General features: G+C 48.1%; 1 protein-coding gene across 1 annotated transcript; it reads right to left on the bottom strand.

Annotated features, from left to right (window-relative positions):
• Nucleotides 1-4148: 4148 nt before the first annotated feature.
• On the bottom strand, nt 4149-6944 carry LOC136474774 (protein RICE SALT SENSITIVE 3-like). The gene is made up of 7 exons (XM_066472332.1): nt 6457-6944; nt 6211-6264; nt 5885-6070; nt 5611-5716; nt 5480-5521; nt 5310-5366; nt 4149-5031 (listed from the first exon to the last, which is right to left on the bottom strand). The coding sequence occupies exons 1-7, from the start codon at nt 6594-6596 to the stop codon at nt 4540-4542; spliced, it is 1077 nt and encodes a 358-aa protein (XP_066328429.1). The 5' UTR covers nt 6597-6944; the 3' UTR covers nt 4149-4539.
• Between the last annotated feature and the right edge of the window lie 9067 nt (nt 6945-16011).

Raw genomic sequence — 16011 nt, 5'->3', positions numbered from 1 at the left:
ATAGTAAATCATAGAAAAATCATAAAATGAAAAATCTAATTTTATTGAACTCCACATGAGTAGATCTACACAATGAATATATAATACAGTATGCTTTAGTACAATTTTTTTTAGCTTTAGATTAATTGGAAAATCTAATTTTGTGGTGAAATTAATTGGAATAATTCATAACTGCAGCTTCTATGGTCCAATTGTGATGAAATTTTTATGCTACGCTAATTATTGTATGCTTGAACTATAGTAAAAATTTCGTACTCATTGGACTATGTATAACTTAGGTATAGATAAATTCTAATTAATAGACGGCTACTGTAGCAACCAACGTTACTGTAGCAACCCACCGTTCTGTAGCAAAACCGTCGCTGAAAAACCGCCCAGGGGTAAAATAGACGGTTTTAAAAAGTTGAGGGGTAAAACAGACGGTTTCATAGCTGAGGGAGTGAAATAGACCAAGTATGAAAGATGGAGGGGTGAAGTAGACTTTTTTCTTTTTCTAAACGACCCTTCAAGCTCTCGGCTAATTCCTTCTCGATACGTGTACGCTCCTCAAAAGCGCTTCTAATGTTGAATTTTAACTGTTTTGAGCAGTATAGGTCTGCCTAAGAGAATCTACGGGTACAAAATTCGAGCAAAACTACACATGTGTCTAGATAGATACAGACTAAGGAAGCAGGAAGGCAACAAGGTGCCCATAGCCGGCACCTTTTTTTTCCTCTTGAAGTCTTTGTTCGAGTTGGGAGGAGTTGGGAGGGACAATGAAGGATACTGGAGAGGATTGAAAGGGATTAGAGCATCACAGCCCAACGACTTAAAATCCTCCTCATTCCGTCGATCTCTTCACGGACCTAGAATGATTTTTATTGAGAAATTTTCTTATTTGACACTAGAAAAAATTCAACTTCTTTATTTGATACCAAAACATAAAATATTCTCTCTATTTATTCCCTGTTTCATCTTTTCTTCCTTATTCGACACTTCGGTCACTTTTTGGTTGTAATGGTATTCAACCTGTTCGTTTGGCTGAGGCTTGTCGTAAATGATCGTAAATTTTCAGCCGGAACAATATTTTTCTTTCACACAAACCAGCCAACAGTACTTCTTTACGAACCAGCAACGATACGAACCAACCAACCGAACAGGCTGATTAAGTCTAGGGTAGAAAAATTATCTCTCCCATATGTTTTTTCAGACGTATTGTGTCTAGGCGTAAAAGTAAAAAAAAACTGCAAATAAATAAATGAATGAATATATATATATATATATATATATATATATATATATGCATGAAAAAAACATACAGGCAAGATAAGATGGTCTTTTCTCCTTGGACTTAACACCGGCCAAAAGGTAACTAAAATGTCAAATAGGAAACAAAAGATGAAATACATGATAGGTAAAAAATTTTAAAGTCAATGTCAAATAGGAAAGGAGAAGTTTTTCTCATGGTAAATAGGGAATTTTCTCTTTTCTTTGAATGGATAGGATATCAAGAAAGCACAGGGGTGGAAGCGTGAAGCCCTCAGCTGCCTCGATGCAAACGACAGAGCAGTGGCATGATCGCCAGAAGCTGTGCGATCACGGTTCACGGGGGGATAGCCTGCGCTTTTGCCACGGCACGTGTGTAATGGCCGCGCGGACCTGATCGCAGCCCTGCGCACCGGCGGCTGGGACCGCCGCGCTCGACGGCCCTGCTGCGTAAGCCACCGTCCACGGAAACCGGAAACACGCCGGCCGGACTCGGGTGTTTGGTTGCGACCTCGTAAAGTTTAGTCCCGTATTAAAAATAAACTAATTATAGGTCTGGTTCGGCTGACAGAATTTTGGCTGAAACTGATAAAAAGACTAAATTATTGGAAGAGAAAAATACTGTTTCGGCTAAAAAAAAAAGCCGAACAAGCCTAATATAAGGTAAGCTGAACGTGGCTTACACAGATTGAAACTAATTTGTCCGACAAATTTATTAAACCTAATTAGTCTATAATTTAATAATGTGATGCTACAGTAAACATATGTTAATGATAAATAATTAGGTTTAATAGAATCATCTTATAAATTAGTTATGATCGAATAACCGATGTAATACCCGATACGCCGCAGGTGGGGAGTGCCGAGTGCCGAGCCACGCCAAACCGCGGCGGCTGCTGGCTTGGCAGTGGATGTGGATTGCTCGATGGTGATTGATCATGACGGCTTAGCCACTTCACCTTATCGCCTCGTGGCCAGGTTTTGGGTTTTGGGTTTTGGCAGCTTTGTTGACTGCGGCGATTGTTTACACAGTGCTTGTCGACGCAGCGTGTCCGTGCATCCAGCCGCCGCGGCGTGGAGAAAGCTTTTCAGCATCAGCGCTAGTCAATAGTATTTTTTTTTCACAATAAACTAATACCTCCAAATCAGTCCAGAAACCAACCAGGCCGTTTGTCGCCCTCGCTCTGCAGTCCGCACTCTGCAGTGGTGGTCTGGTGGAATCCAACTGTACAACTGTTCTCGGATGGTTAAGCACCTGTGAGTACTCGTATTTATAAGTTTTTAATCAACAAATCTCAGCTCAGCAGCCTCAGCTGGGAGGGTCTGGACTCTGGAGCTTGGACCGTGCGACAGAAGCACACCTTTTGTCCTGGCGCTGGTTGGGCCATAGTTGGGCCCAATGTCAACCGGGCTGGTTGCCAATGGCCACTTTCCTCTCTCAATGCTCCATAGCGACCGTTCCGTACAAAAGCTGACGAGACCGACTGATGGATCGAGCCAACAGTGACGCGCCATTATGCAATGCCAATGGCGCAAATCATCTCGTGCCCAACTAGTCAAAGCCCGGCGCCGCACCGGAACACCTCCCGCGTCCCCTGAACCCGACCGTGTCGTGCATGCAAATGCAATGCCCCGTAACGAGTCCCAACGACCCAGCCCGAGTCTTGAGCGAAACCAGCATGCCGTCGCGTGCGCTAGCCAGCTTATCCGAGCGAGCAGCATGGCGCGTGTTCGTCGGGTCAAACCGGCAGTATCCGGCAGCGCGGCGGGCTCCATCGGCCAGGAACACGGCCACACCTCGTCGGCTCGTCTCTCATACCGGCCGGCCCGGAGCTCGGTGCGTCCGCGGCCGCGCCGCCCGCGCGCGCAAGGTCAGAGGAGGTTGGCGCGTCGGTGGCCTGCCCTGTCATTGTAGCCGAGAGGGACATCTCCCGTCTAGAGCCCCCCTGGCCACTGTGCGGTCAAAGACGTGAACAGGCGCCGCGCGCTGTTGCGCACATGCGTAGGGAGACGACCTGATGAGTGTTGAGTGTGTCCCATCCAATCCCTGATGGCCTCAGATGATTCTTCGCAATTCGCTCTCGGCCGTGTCACGTTTTCCCAAATTGCTCGGGGCCGATCCGCCGATAGCGCCGCGGGATCCGTGCTCGCGCTCGTGACTTGCGAGGCGGACGCGCGCCTCGCACGATCGCTCGATCTGTCTACCAGGATGCAGCCATGCAGGAGCTTGCGGACGGCGGCGCGCGGGAGAGGGAGACAGGATCGGGACGCCGGCGAAGGGCACCGTACGGTTCCGTTGAAAGAAACGGCAACAGCGAACGGTTCTGCCCGACCGTCCTCGTTGTAGACTCTGTCGATCTCGTCACGTACGGGACAGCCGTACGTACGCCCGGACCCGGGGCCCGGCCGGGGGCAATCAGGCAGGCAGGCGGCCGGCGGCCGGCGGGGACGTTCGGCTTCGACAACTCTTTATTATGGTTTGTCGGCAGGAGTACTGCTCTAGGCGTCCCGAGTTCCCGTGCGGCTGCCACGACAGACACGTACGTATACGAGCTGTGGGCAGCAGCAGCACATGAACAGCGCCCAGGAAAACGATGTCAGCGGATCGGAGGACATGCACGGTGCAAGTTCGGTGCCGTCTTTCAATGAGGCAGCAGGAACAGCAATCAATTTCGCGAGATTCGTTACATGCGCAACAGTTTGCAGCTGCTGACCATAGTGGCCTAGCTTCGGTCCCTGGCCTGCATGCTGTTCATTTAGACCTGTGTATCTAGAAGAAGAAAAAACCCAATCGATTCGGACGTGCGTGACCCACAACGTGACACCATGAGCCTGTAGCCCTGTACTGTACGTGCACCAGGAATGAAGTTCCAATACATGAATACATCATTTTGCGTTGACACGTACAAGTCATTTTCCAGAACAAAATAGCTACCACTACTGTAGTAGGGATGATCAGTGGTGCACGCCAAGTCCTTCGATTAGGTGATGCTAGCACTGCATCACAGAACGCATACATACATACATTCAATATACATATACCGCGACCACATTGAATGTACTACAAGCTAGCTAGCTACGTGCCTCTGCTGTCGACCGACCTTATAACCGTTTTGATTGATCGTGTACAGTACACGCACGTACGGCTACTCCAAGGACACGTACGTACAGAGCACGACACATGATTGATTCCATGTAGAGTAATCATGCAACGCGGCGCGCTCTAAGGAAAAAGACGTGGCAACGACTACGCGCAGCTGATCGGCGCGTGCGCCAACTTGAGACGGAGACGGACTAGAATCCCTCGCTGGGCTTGGCCACGTTGACGTAGTAAGATACTGCGGCGGCCGCAGTACCTGCGACGCCGCCGCTCCCTGCGGCCACGTCGGCCATGCCGCCATGGCGCTCGTAGTGCTCCACGCCGCCGGTCTCCTCTTTACTGGCCATCGTCGCGGGCGCCATGCCGCCGCTGCCGGCCGCTGCAGGGTCGACGGATGGCAGCTTCGACAGGAGCGCCTCCAGGCTGCTCATCGACGGCACGATGTGCATCTGCGCCGCCGCCGCCGCCTGGTGGGCGTAGGGGTCGTAGAGCTCCATCGGCGGCGGCACGACGAGTCCCGGCGGCCAGCTACAGGCCGCCGCGTCCGCGGCGGGGCCAGCGACGGAGCACCGGGCCGCCGCCGGGAACGCGGCCGACGACGGGTGCGGCAGCAGCACCCCCGGGATGCTCTCCAGGTAGCCGAACTTCCGGCGCAGAATCACCACGTAGCTCAGGTCCTCCGCCACCTGCGTGTGCGTACGTGTATACTTACGTGCAGAGGAGCAAAACATGCACGCGCAGCAATTCGTCAAACAGCAGCACAGCAGTGCCACACCGCACGATCGATCGTACGCATGGTACATATTAGTGTGTACGTCTTGTCGTGCATTCACGCACGCTAGTCGCTGCTGATGGTACAGGCGAGAAGGAGAAATCATGCATGCATGCACCAAGTCACACTACTTAGCAGTCACGCTGCAGTGCACAGCGGCTGAGTGGAGTGGAAAAGTATCGGCCGGTGTACCTTGTTCATGGAGCCAAGCTGCACGACGCCTTCTCTGACGGCGATCAGAGCGATGGTCTGCAAGAGGGCAACGATAAAAGAAGTGCACGGTCAGGTCAGCTTTGGTCATGCATGCTGAGCTTTTTTTCAATCGCACAAATGGAGCTCTCGGTCTCCAAGCCTGTATCTACCTTGATGCCAGACTTGAACTGAGCCTCCCATGTCCTCGGATACTGCGAAAGTGCAAACAAACAAGTGTTCACTAGTGTGTTGCAATCGAAGTTTGGGAGTAATTTGATCCGGTTGAGAGAGAGATGCTTACAGAGTCGGCAGGGTTGCTCCAGGAGGAGATGAGGTTGATCTCATGCTCCTGGGCCTCCTGGAACACCCACTTGTGGCTGTGGTCGGCTGCCACTTTCCCTATCAACCTTCAATAACGCAAGCACAAGCACATCACCAAGCAACGGGACCGCCATAATAAACTTGCCGATCGATTACTCGATTAGCATGTAATCACGAGCGCTGCAGCTGACTATTATATTAGTTACTCCTGTACTAGTATTGTGTCTTACACTCTTACTACTACTGCTACGTACCCTTCACCGTAGTTGTAGATGTCGTGGGACATCTTGAAAAAGAGCTCAGGCTGCAGGCCCTTGGCGGGCTCCTGCCCGGCAGCACACTCCGTGTAGGCGGCGGCGGCGGCGACAGGAGCAGCTGCGCCCTCGTGGTCACAAGCAGAGGCTGCGAAGTTGCAGAATCCATCCTCCCATGCCAGGATCCTGGCCAGACATAATTTGATTTGATTTGCAACCCAGGAATATAATCACGTATAAACAACACACAAATCCATAAGAAATTGAAGAGGAATAGTAATATAATAACTTGCATGAGCATGAGAGCGTGAGGTAGCAGGTCGTACCAGTTCCTCCTGTTCCCTCTTGTCCGGTCGTATATGCCGCCCTGGAGATCCCATCTGACGAACAGCGGATGAACAATTTAATCAGCACACATTCAACGACCACCCAGACGGCCATGGCTGAAACAAACCAAACTACTAGATGCAGAGCGCGTGAAGAGCGACGACGAGCATTGAAGGACCCAAGAGACCAGAGCGCATGCAGATCGATCGCATGCATGTCCAACGAAACGAACGGCGAGGACTCACTTTGGGGGCGGGTAGTTTCTGGGGAGGATCCGCCAGAAGACGGCGTACACCCACTGCTGCGCGTCGTCGTGGCCGCAGAGGCTGCGCAGCGTGTGCTGGAGCAGGTGCGTCACGGCCAGCGGGCTGAGCTGCTCCTCCATTGCAGCCAGCAGAAGCTGCTTGAGGCTTCCAACCAGCAGCGGAATAAAGCTAACTATATGGCTGAGCTCCGAAGTGGGATGGGAGCTACTATATACTGAGAAGCTTCAATTCAACCCTTGTACGGGGCGGCCGACCTGCCGGCGAGCTGCTCTGCTTGGCTTCGTTCCGTCACTTTTCAGAGATCATAATTATACAGTAGTTCGCTGCATGCTGGAGCTGCACTTGGTTTCAAGCTAGCTACTACTACTAGCTAGTTGAAGGGCGACTAGAATCTAGAGATGGATGGATGGAAGTAGCTAGACGAGAGAAGTTTGGGGGAGAAGTAGGTGTTTCCTTTTCTCGCTTGCTATAGCTCCACTTTTGATCTGCAGCTATCAGCCGGTTGTGACTTGTGAGGCCAGGTATAGTTGGCCAACGGCCCGGCCCGGCTCAACACAGCATGGGCACGGGCCAGGCACTGCCTAAACAGTGTTGGGCTAGCACGGCACGCCGTGTCTCCTGGCCGTGCCTCTTCGGGCCTCGTGCCTAGCTTTCGGCCCAAGCACGGTACTACGGGCCACAATTCGTGCCGTGCCGGTCCGTTGAGCACGGCCAAAATTGGGTGCCGTGCCAGCCCACAGTCCGTTGACCTCAGAACCCCTAAAAAAGATTCACTCATCAAACATTTATCAAAATTCACAAGTCACAACTCAAACAAAGGCATAATCTGTCAAAACACTCAACTGTTTTAACTTCTAAGTCAAAACTGAGGCAATCTAAAATCCAACAAAACAAGAAAGTTAGCGCCTACGCTGACTTTCCCGGATAGATCAAGAAGTATTAAAAGGTGTCGTCCGACCCCAAGGCCGTGGGCTCCGTCTCGTCTGACCTCGAGGCCACGGGCTCCGTCTCACCTGACCCCTTGGGTGCGGGCTCCGTCTCGCCCGACCCCAAGGCCGCGGGCTCCGTCTCGCCCGACCCCTTGGATGCGGGCTTTATCTCGCCCGACCCCTTGGGTGCGGGCTCCGTCTTGTCCCATCCCAAGGACGCGGTTTCCGTCTCGTCCGACGGAGACCTATACCGCCGCCAACTGTAACACCCTCGGTGTTACCGCTTAAACAACTTGCTAAGCTATGTCATGAGCCTCATGTTTATGTGTCGATGCATGCGATAAAGTGTGTAGATCAATTTCCGTAACTCAAAACGATCAATATAAATGCTAAACGAAAGTTGATTCAATAGTCATGTTATATCACTTAGGATTTAAAATCATTTTTTATTAAGCAAAAAATACTATAAAACATGTATGTGACACTTAAATAAAGTTGGAAGTACAAACTTGGTAGATGATAATGCAACTTTTGTTTCGGTAAATAAATGTTGTTCAATAGTATTTTTGATAGCTCAAGGATTGAAGTTGGAATTTAATTCCAGCCTCTAGAACTAAAATGATCAAGTCTGAAAACCTAATAACGATACCGTTTTGGCATTTAAATTTTGATTAAATTTCTTAAACACTAGATTCGTGTTTTTGCACCGTTGGTTGTATCAAAGTGAGTACATGAGCATGGTGTAGGTCCAAGTCATGTTGGTTGTCACGTGGAACTCCTAAAAATTGCCCAAAACCCCTTAGAACGCGTAATGGATCATGTTTCGGTGATCCGTTCGCAAACTAACGTCGGCGCGATGAGCTCATTTTGGCACGCTTCTATCTCCCTCTCTAGTTGCTCTTAGGGCGTAAGATTTGTTTCGCTAGCTAGTGGGTAGTACCGGCCTCGGGTTAGTGTAATTAGTTGGACTCTAGTTGAGTTGATCGACAACATTTGATTCACTTTAAAAATCGTGCAAGTCACTGGTAGCAACCACTCTGTCGGGGTTCGCGGTCACCGCGTGCACGGTGCGGCTAGAGATGAGCTCAAGCGTGGTCGGGCGATTGCCGTTCCGTCGGCGCGCGCGCGCGTCCAGTCATTGCCTCCCGACGTTCCATGCTCTGCCTGCCTGTTCCCAGCAGGGCCGCGGCCTTGCTCCTGTCGCTGCACGTGGGCTTGCCGGGCTCGGGAGGCATGCCGTCGTGCCGCGCACCGGGTCAGGTCAAGCCTGCGGCCGTCGTGGCTGGGCCGACGTGGCAACTGTTCCGCCCCTCATTCCACCTACCATGATGATGGCCCGATCACCCTAGAGATGGGACGCCTCCCTACCCTGCTTTGATCAGCTAGCCGACGCCGGTGTGCCGCTTGGGTTTGGCCGCTCCAATTCAAACGCGTCGTGCCAAGCACCAATGTTGTGTTACTGAGGCGCTAGTACTCGCACTGTCACCATTGGTTGGAGCTGCCCTGCCTTAACTTGCTCGGTTCGCTCGGACGCACGCTCCATGGCCTCCCGTGCGCTTGACCACCGCCTCTCCGTCCGTTGATTCACTTTGCCAGAGCTTCTCGGTCCTATTCCTCGTAGCTGTGCGTAGTTTGGGGAGTTGGCTAGCCAGTCAATTCCTATCAAGGCCCTACTGTGCCTCGGCATGGTTGAGCTTGGCGTTTCCACGATCGCCAGTCATCTCGTCGTCGTGGATGATACGATTGGGGGTAAGGCCCGTAGGGCTGGTAGAAGTTCAATTACTTGCAGTCGAGAACTCGTCTAGACCTTTTGTAGCTGGTGCTCACGTCCTTCTGGCTAGGGACCTCGCTAGAGATGCGGTGATGCGCCAGTGTCCGGTCAGAGCACCGCTGCCCCGTTAGCTCGCACGTGGCCAGCACTGCGGGGGTTGTCTCTGACTTCACCACCACCTTGACCATGTTCGTTGTAAGCTACTGATGCTCAATCGCCCCCTTTTAGTCCGTTAATTGTGTTAGCTCGCTAGACCGCTCACGCTGCTACCATGGGCAGCACTATAGAAGTCACCATTTAACTCCTAATCGCCGCCCAAGGTTTCGCCTTAGCTCCACGGCGCTCGTCGGCTCGATTGCAGGGCCGGTGTTTCGTTTCGGTGGTCGGTGTACGCGCGTTGCATCGGTAGGAGTCACGCCATCGTACACAGTCTGCCGGGGACCATCCCGTGGTAAAGATAGGCTAGTTAAGGGGTCTCTCTGCAAAACGTGTCTCTATTGCAATAGTGTGCATAGTACTACGTAATAAATGGATAGATTAGGGACTCTTTTGTAAAACCGTCGGCACACATGCAGACTCCCCACCTTGGGCCGTGGCTAGGCTGGCCTACTGTGCACACCGTGTTCCATGTGGGCCGTATTGGGCCGCCAGGCCAGATCCGGTTACCGCCGGCCCTTTCCAATTTCTAAAGTCTTTTCTAATTTAGCTACAAAGGTAAATTTGTAAATTCAATGAAAAATTGTGTTGATGTTCAAAAATTGTGAAACCAATTTTATTAGGTTCCTAAAATCATGACCTATCTGATAATGCATTTTTTCACTTAGTTTCATAGAATTTTCTAGAGCAGACTAATTAATTTGAAGCACTTAAAGTGGGTAAAACGAGAACTTGTAGGGATTATTATGATGAATTGGTAGAAGTACTAGCCCTGAAATTTTTACAGTAGATTTATAACAATATTATGTGCTCACTGTAATTTTTGTAGCCTCATAAGAATTAGTTTGCTAAGGTAACTAAATGAGCCCTAGTCCAAAAATATATAGTTAATCAATCAAATGTCAAAAATAATTGAGGGTTTGTAGAACGAAAACATGTTCTTGAAGAAGCATTACTTGGCGACGTGGATACATAGACTAGTATGTTAGTCATTAAGCTAGCTTGTTAGCTCATGAGGTGTAATCATATTATAGAGTTGTTACCATTGATTAATTGCGTCTCTATGTTGCATCCATGTATATCATAATAGGAACAACGATGGATCGTGGAGTTGACCGAGGTAGCGGAAAAGATGGTGCCTTGATGATTGTGTCACCATGATGGAATGCTAACTTTTGGTTATATCTTACCCAGGCAAGCCCCGATGCATTACCCTTATTTTGAATAATCACTGGAAATGTATATGATTTATATTGAAACTACATGCATAGATATACCTACCTATGAGTCCTACTAGCTTAGGTCGAGTAGCTGCTATGCTTATGTTTTTCGGTAGCGTGAGTAACTTGTCGTTACTCACAATAGGTGATTATTATTATCACTCTCATGATAAAATGGTGAAAAGAAATGGAGATCGGGCAGGGATATGGTATGGGTATTGGTGGGTGTAAAAGGTTGTGTCCCACGGCCAACAGGGCATAGCTTGTTTACACTATTTTCCTGTCCGTGTCGGTTAAGGATCAGTCGTTGCATTGGATTCTAGTCATGTCACAGACTTATTATCCTGAGCACATACTTATTTATGGGAGCAGGAAAGGCTCGTTGCTCTCTTGTTGTGGGTTTTGGCTCTTTTCGGATCAACTAATTCAAGGTGGGGATAGTGGAGGTCTAAGCACCACACTGAGTCTGGAACTCAGATGTGGGGGCTTAGAGTCCAAGTTTGGATGGGGACCTAGACCCCTTGATAGGAGAGTGATGGGTTGGTCTTGCTTGTGCCTAGGGTACAAGCGGGGCATGTGTTTCGAGGTACCCAGCTGGTCACGTTGATTTGCGAATCGCCAGGTAATCCGGTATGACTTGTCTACAATCTGGCACTGTAGTAAGAACTAGAATATGAAAGTTGGTAAAATGGTTCTAATTGCTTACCACCTGCTTGAAAGTAGCACATGTGCTTACATAGAATGGTTAGTTAATGAACTAATGATGACTGCTAATGAAATTGAATATAAAGACGCACGTTTAGTAATGCTTCATGCAGATGCAATCAACCATAAGCCAGATAGCCTTGCATATCCATAAAGTCTTTTCTTTCCTCCTGGCGGGTAAGTCTTGTGGAGTACAATTGAGTACTCTGGGTTTGTTCTACCCTGTTGTAGGTAACAGGAACATGTGGAGCTGACACTTGTGTGTGGAAACCTCCTGGTGGGTTCAGTGAGGATTTCCTTAACGTTGCGGACATAGAGTTTATTTGAAACATCCACCCAAAATGTTTTACAATGGAAAACTTATAACCTGTTATGATGTATATAACAGATCATCATGTTAATGTTTAACTTATCGTTAAATGGTTATATTTCCGCTGAAACTCTGATAGCATGGTTATATTCCGCTGTTATGAACAATAAATATTATACTCTGATGTTGCATGGAAAGTGATGTAAAAAATGTCTTAAGAATGTTGTAAGCTTTATTCTCTCATTTGTGATCCTGATGGAAAAATGTGGATTTTCGGGTTCTCCCTTGGGGTGTGCTCGATGGAATTGCGTAATTTAATGTCCTCCCTTGGTTACTTAGTGTCTAATGGAAGACAAGTATCTCCTGGGAGGCATTAGATTAGGTGGTTCTGCCACAGGTGGTATTAGAGCATAAATGAGGAAATAAAGTTTCGAAATCCTTTTCTAAACTAAATTTTTGACAACCTATTTTTGCAAAAAGTTAGGGTGTTTAACTACGAAGTATATAAGTAGCCCTATTGCTATATTTAAGCATCCGAAATAGGTTTAACTAGGTTCTCTCCGATGGGCTGACTCTCGTGTAGTATATGATCTTTAAGTCAGTCGCGTTGGTACTGCTTTAGTCGTCGTATCGTATTGTGCACGACTGACCCATTCTTGTTCTGGAGTTATTACTGCACTGTGACTTCGTGCTTCGCGTTTGCCTATGGTTCACGCCTGCCATGACCCACGTCTCCCTGTACTCTTTTCTGTGCTCTTGTCGGACCCTTGCCCTACAGTCGTACTAATCATTAATGGCCTCGGACATCGCTCGCCTCAAACGCGCAAAAAATTTGGTCGATTCATTCGTAGTGATCCCACGCAGGAACCATGGGTAGACTGCGCCAGGACCACTGACTGCTCTGCCATTATAAGCAGGGCCTAGCCTAGCCATTGGTACCACCACTCGGTGCACTTTAGCTCGCCTAGCTTTTTCTTTTGAGCAAGCTTTTCGCTTAGTCTTTCCTTGCAACCACCGCTAGGGATGGCAGGAGCCTAGGTTAGCAGTTACTGCCTGAACATTGAGGATTTTCCTAGAATCTTGTATGCCACCCTACAAAAGCTCAGAGTCAAGGATCGTCTCGAGTATGAGGGCCGTGAGTATGAAAAGCATGGCACTGAGCGGTGTGAAGTTACTGTCTACATTGGGAAGAGTGAGGAGTTCCCCGTCATCTCTGACGCCTAGAATGTGACCACAACTAGGTTTCGCTTCATCGACACCTTCTAGGTTGTGGCCCGCAAAAGCCTTGCGGTACTTTTGCCAGATTTATGAAGAGCCCATTGCTCATACCCCCATGAGGTTCTTTCCACCTTTAGAAAAGAATCGGCAGGCATGGAGGGCTCGCATGGAGGCTTTGCAAGGGCAGGATGTGTAAGAAGACAACCCAACCATGGTGCACTTGACCTTGTACCTGCTTGCTCTAGATGAACAGTATGACCGGCAAGCCTTGGAGCTGAGGAAGTGCCTTCGGCGAGCAGAGGAAGCCGAGATCTTCTCCAGAATGCTCTAGGTGCAGCTTATCGAAGCGCATGCCAGTGCGATAGCCGCAGAGAGTCAAGAGACTACCATGTCGAAAGCCCTAAGGGAGGCTAAAGATCGGCATGCCCTTTAGTTGGGAGAGGCCTACCTTGTCACTAGAGCCAAGCGAAGGACGCTTGCTGCTGAAAGGCAGGATCCTTTGATCGTGGAAGGAATCTCTATCCACCCACTAGAAAAAGGAGAACTGGTGTTGTAGTACCACCACCACCTCTACCCTCAGAAGTGTCAGAAGTAGAACCCTTGCTTTCTCTCACTTAGCCACTGCCTAAAGAGAAGGGAGATCCATAGCTAGGGCGGTAAAAGAATCCGCCGAGCTAGGAATGGAGATGCGTGGTCCGACAAAGTAGGTTAGTTGCCTTAGGATGATGTACCCATAGTTAGTAGTGTCTTTCGTCACTGTCCTTTAGTATTATAATCTTTCTGTTGTATTTCGTATGTAGTTGTTGAGGTCGTCCGACCGTAGGGAAGGTGAATGATGTGTCGAGAATGAGAGTGAGTGCATGTATGTTGTACCAGTATGAGGCCATTAGAGTGTGCATTTTATTTATTTTGCTATGCTTATTGCGTCCATCTACCCTTAAGTCTTGTTAGACATGCTTAGGGTTTTCAAGGGCGATGTTAAGTGGGTTACAAGAGAAGCTACTATTCTGATGCGAGCAAGACTGGCCATGATTGGATAACATAGGACCACTATATCAACAAATTGTGGATGTCCTAGCAGAACCTTTGAATTTTTTTTAAATCAAATCCATTGTTAGATTTTAATTCCTTGTCCCTTGTTGTGAAAAGAACTCTTGTTGTTTGAATCTTCCCTTGCAATACTCATTTATTTCTGTGGTCTATGACCCCCACTGTTTTTCACTACGTGTAAGTTGGTAAAGTGGCCTGGTTAATAGCTTATGGTGTCATGACAAAATCGAGGGCCCTTGTGGAATAGCTGCCACATGGTGATGCTATTCGACATGCGCTGGTATCGAGGTTGTTGACCAAGTACATTTACCAAGTTACACCGCCCTACCATTTTTATACAAATATTCTTCTTGGAAATATTTGGGTTTTTTCGAACGGGAAATCCACAACGGATTGATGAAATAGTGTTCCCTCAAAGAAAACAAGAGAATGTAGTTTTGGAGGAAGAATGTATATCACGATGTTAGTTCATACAAAGGTTGGCACATCTGGTGAACAAGGAAGGGAAGGAAAAGAATAGCAGTAAGGAAAAAGTTAGCCTCGGGTAGTAGGGAGTGCTTGGAAAAGCCTGAGTAGATATCAAGTCCCAAGCTCTATGTCTAGCTAGACCACGCTCCACACATCGGGGTGCTATCACCGCATGCCCTACAGACACCGTCTATGTCAGGCCCATTAGTAGCCTATTCCCGCATGGCTGCAACATCGTGCCACACTCACCGCACTCGTGTCCTGTGCGTTTTCCCTCCCGTTGGCTCTCGATCCCATGCCCTCATTCCCGTACCAGACCCTCCCCTCCCTCCTTTTGCTTCTTTTGGGGACATAGTCGCCCACATGCCTTCCTCACCGAGTGAATCCCCTCCCCGCTCTCTTATCCTCTCTCCGCTCACTCGCATAGGGAGCGCCCCATGGCCAACTTTATCCCCACAGCATGACCCGTCAGTGTATCCCATCCACATCGCCTCCACTTCTGGTGTGCTACGCTTCACCTTCGTTCACCATTATAAGATGCCCTTGGTCCTTGCTCTCCTTCTTCATCCCCATCCCTCTCGCATCCAAAGTAAAGTTACGAGATCTAGTCATCATTCGAAGAACCATGTCATCAGTCAGAGGTGATCGCATAATCCGGAAAGAAGAAGGGATCTAGAGTTCTAGTAAGGAAGTTCAAGTCCCCTTTTTGGATAGTTTGGTCTTAGGGTTCACGATGTTGGACTTCTCAGTCTCCTGTTACTGGATCTGTTGGACATACGCTATGTTTTAGATAATCATTTTCTTGTTATTTCTCCATTGCCCTCGTCTATCCCGACTTCTGGATTAAGCCTTGGTTGTACTAGGTTGCTCTTAACCATGTATCTCTAAATCCCTATGTGGTTTAGCGTTCGACATCATGTAATCTTTCATGTAATTTCATATCTACGAAGCGTAATTGTATTTCTCTCCTTCTGATTCATGTTTCAAATCTCGAGACTAGATTTTGTTTATTGGGGGTAGAGCTGTAGCACCCTCGGTGTTACCGCTTAAACAACTTGCTAAGCTATGTCATGAGCCTCATGTTTATGTGTCGATGCATGTGATAAAGTGTGTAGATCAATTTCCATAACTCAAAACAATCAATAGAAATGCTAAACGAAAGTTGATTCAATAGTCATGTTATATCACTTTGGGTTTAAAACCAATTTTTATTAAGCAAAAATACTATAGAACATTATGTGACACTTAAATAAAGTTGGAAGTACAAACTTGGTAGTTGACAATGCAACTTTTGTTTTGGTAAATAAATGTTGTTCAATAGTATTTTTGATAGCTCAAGGATTGAAGTTGGAATTTAATTCCAGCCTCTAGAACTAAAATGACCAAGTCTGAAAACCTAATGACGATGCTGCTTTGGCATTTAAATTTTGATTAAATTTCTTAAACACTAGATTCATGTTTTTGCACTGTTGGTTGTACCAAAGTGAGTACATGAGCATGGTGTAGGTCAAAGTCATGTTGGTTGTCATGTTGTACTCGTAAAAATTGCCCAAAACACCTTAGAATGCGTAATGGATCATTTTTCGGTGATCCATTCGCAAATTGATGTCGGCGCGATGAGCTCATTTTGGCATGCTTCTATCTCCCTCTCTAGTTGCTCTCTAGGCATAAGATTTGCTTCGCTAGCTAGTGGGTAGTACTAGCCTC

Source organism: Miscanthus floridulus, chromosome 8, assembly GCF_019320115.1.
Source record: "Miscanthus floridulus cultivar M001 chromosome 8, ASM1932011v1, whole genome shotgun sequence".
In the NCBI taxonomy this organism is placed as follows: domain Eukaryota; kingdom Viridiplantae; phylum Streptophyta; class Magnoliopsida; order Poales; family Poaceae; genus Miscanthus; species Miscanthus floridulus.
The sequence above is the reverse complement of the archived record's forward strand: the minus strand, read 5'-3'. Positions and strand labels throughout refer to the sequence as shown.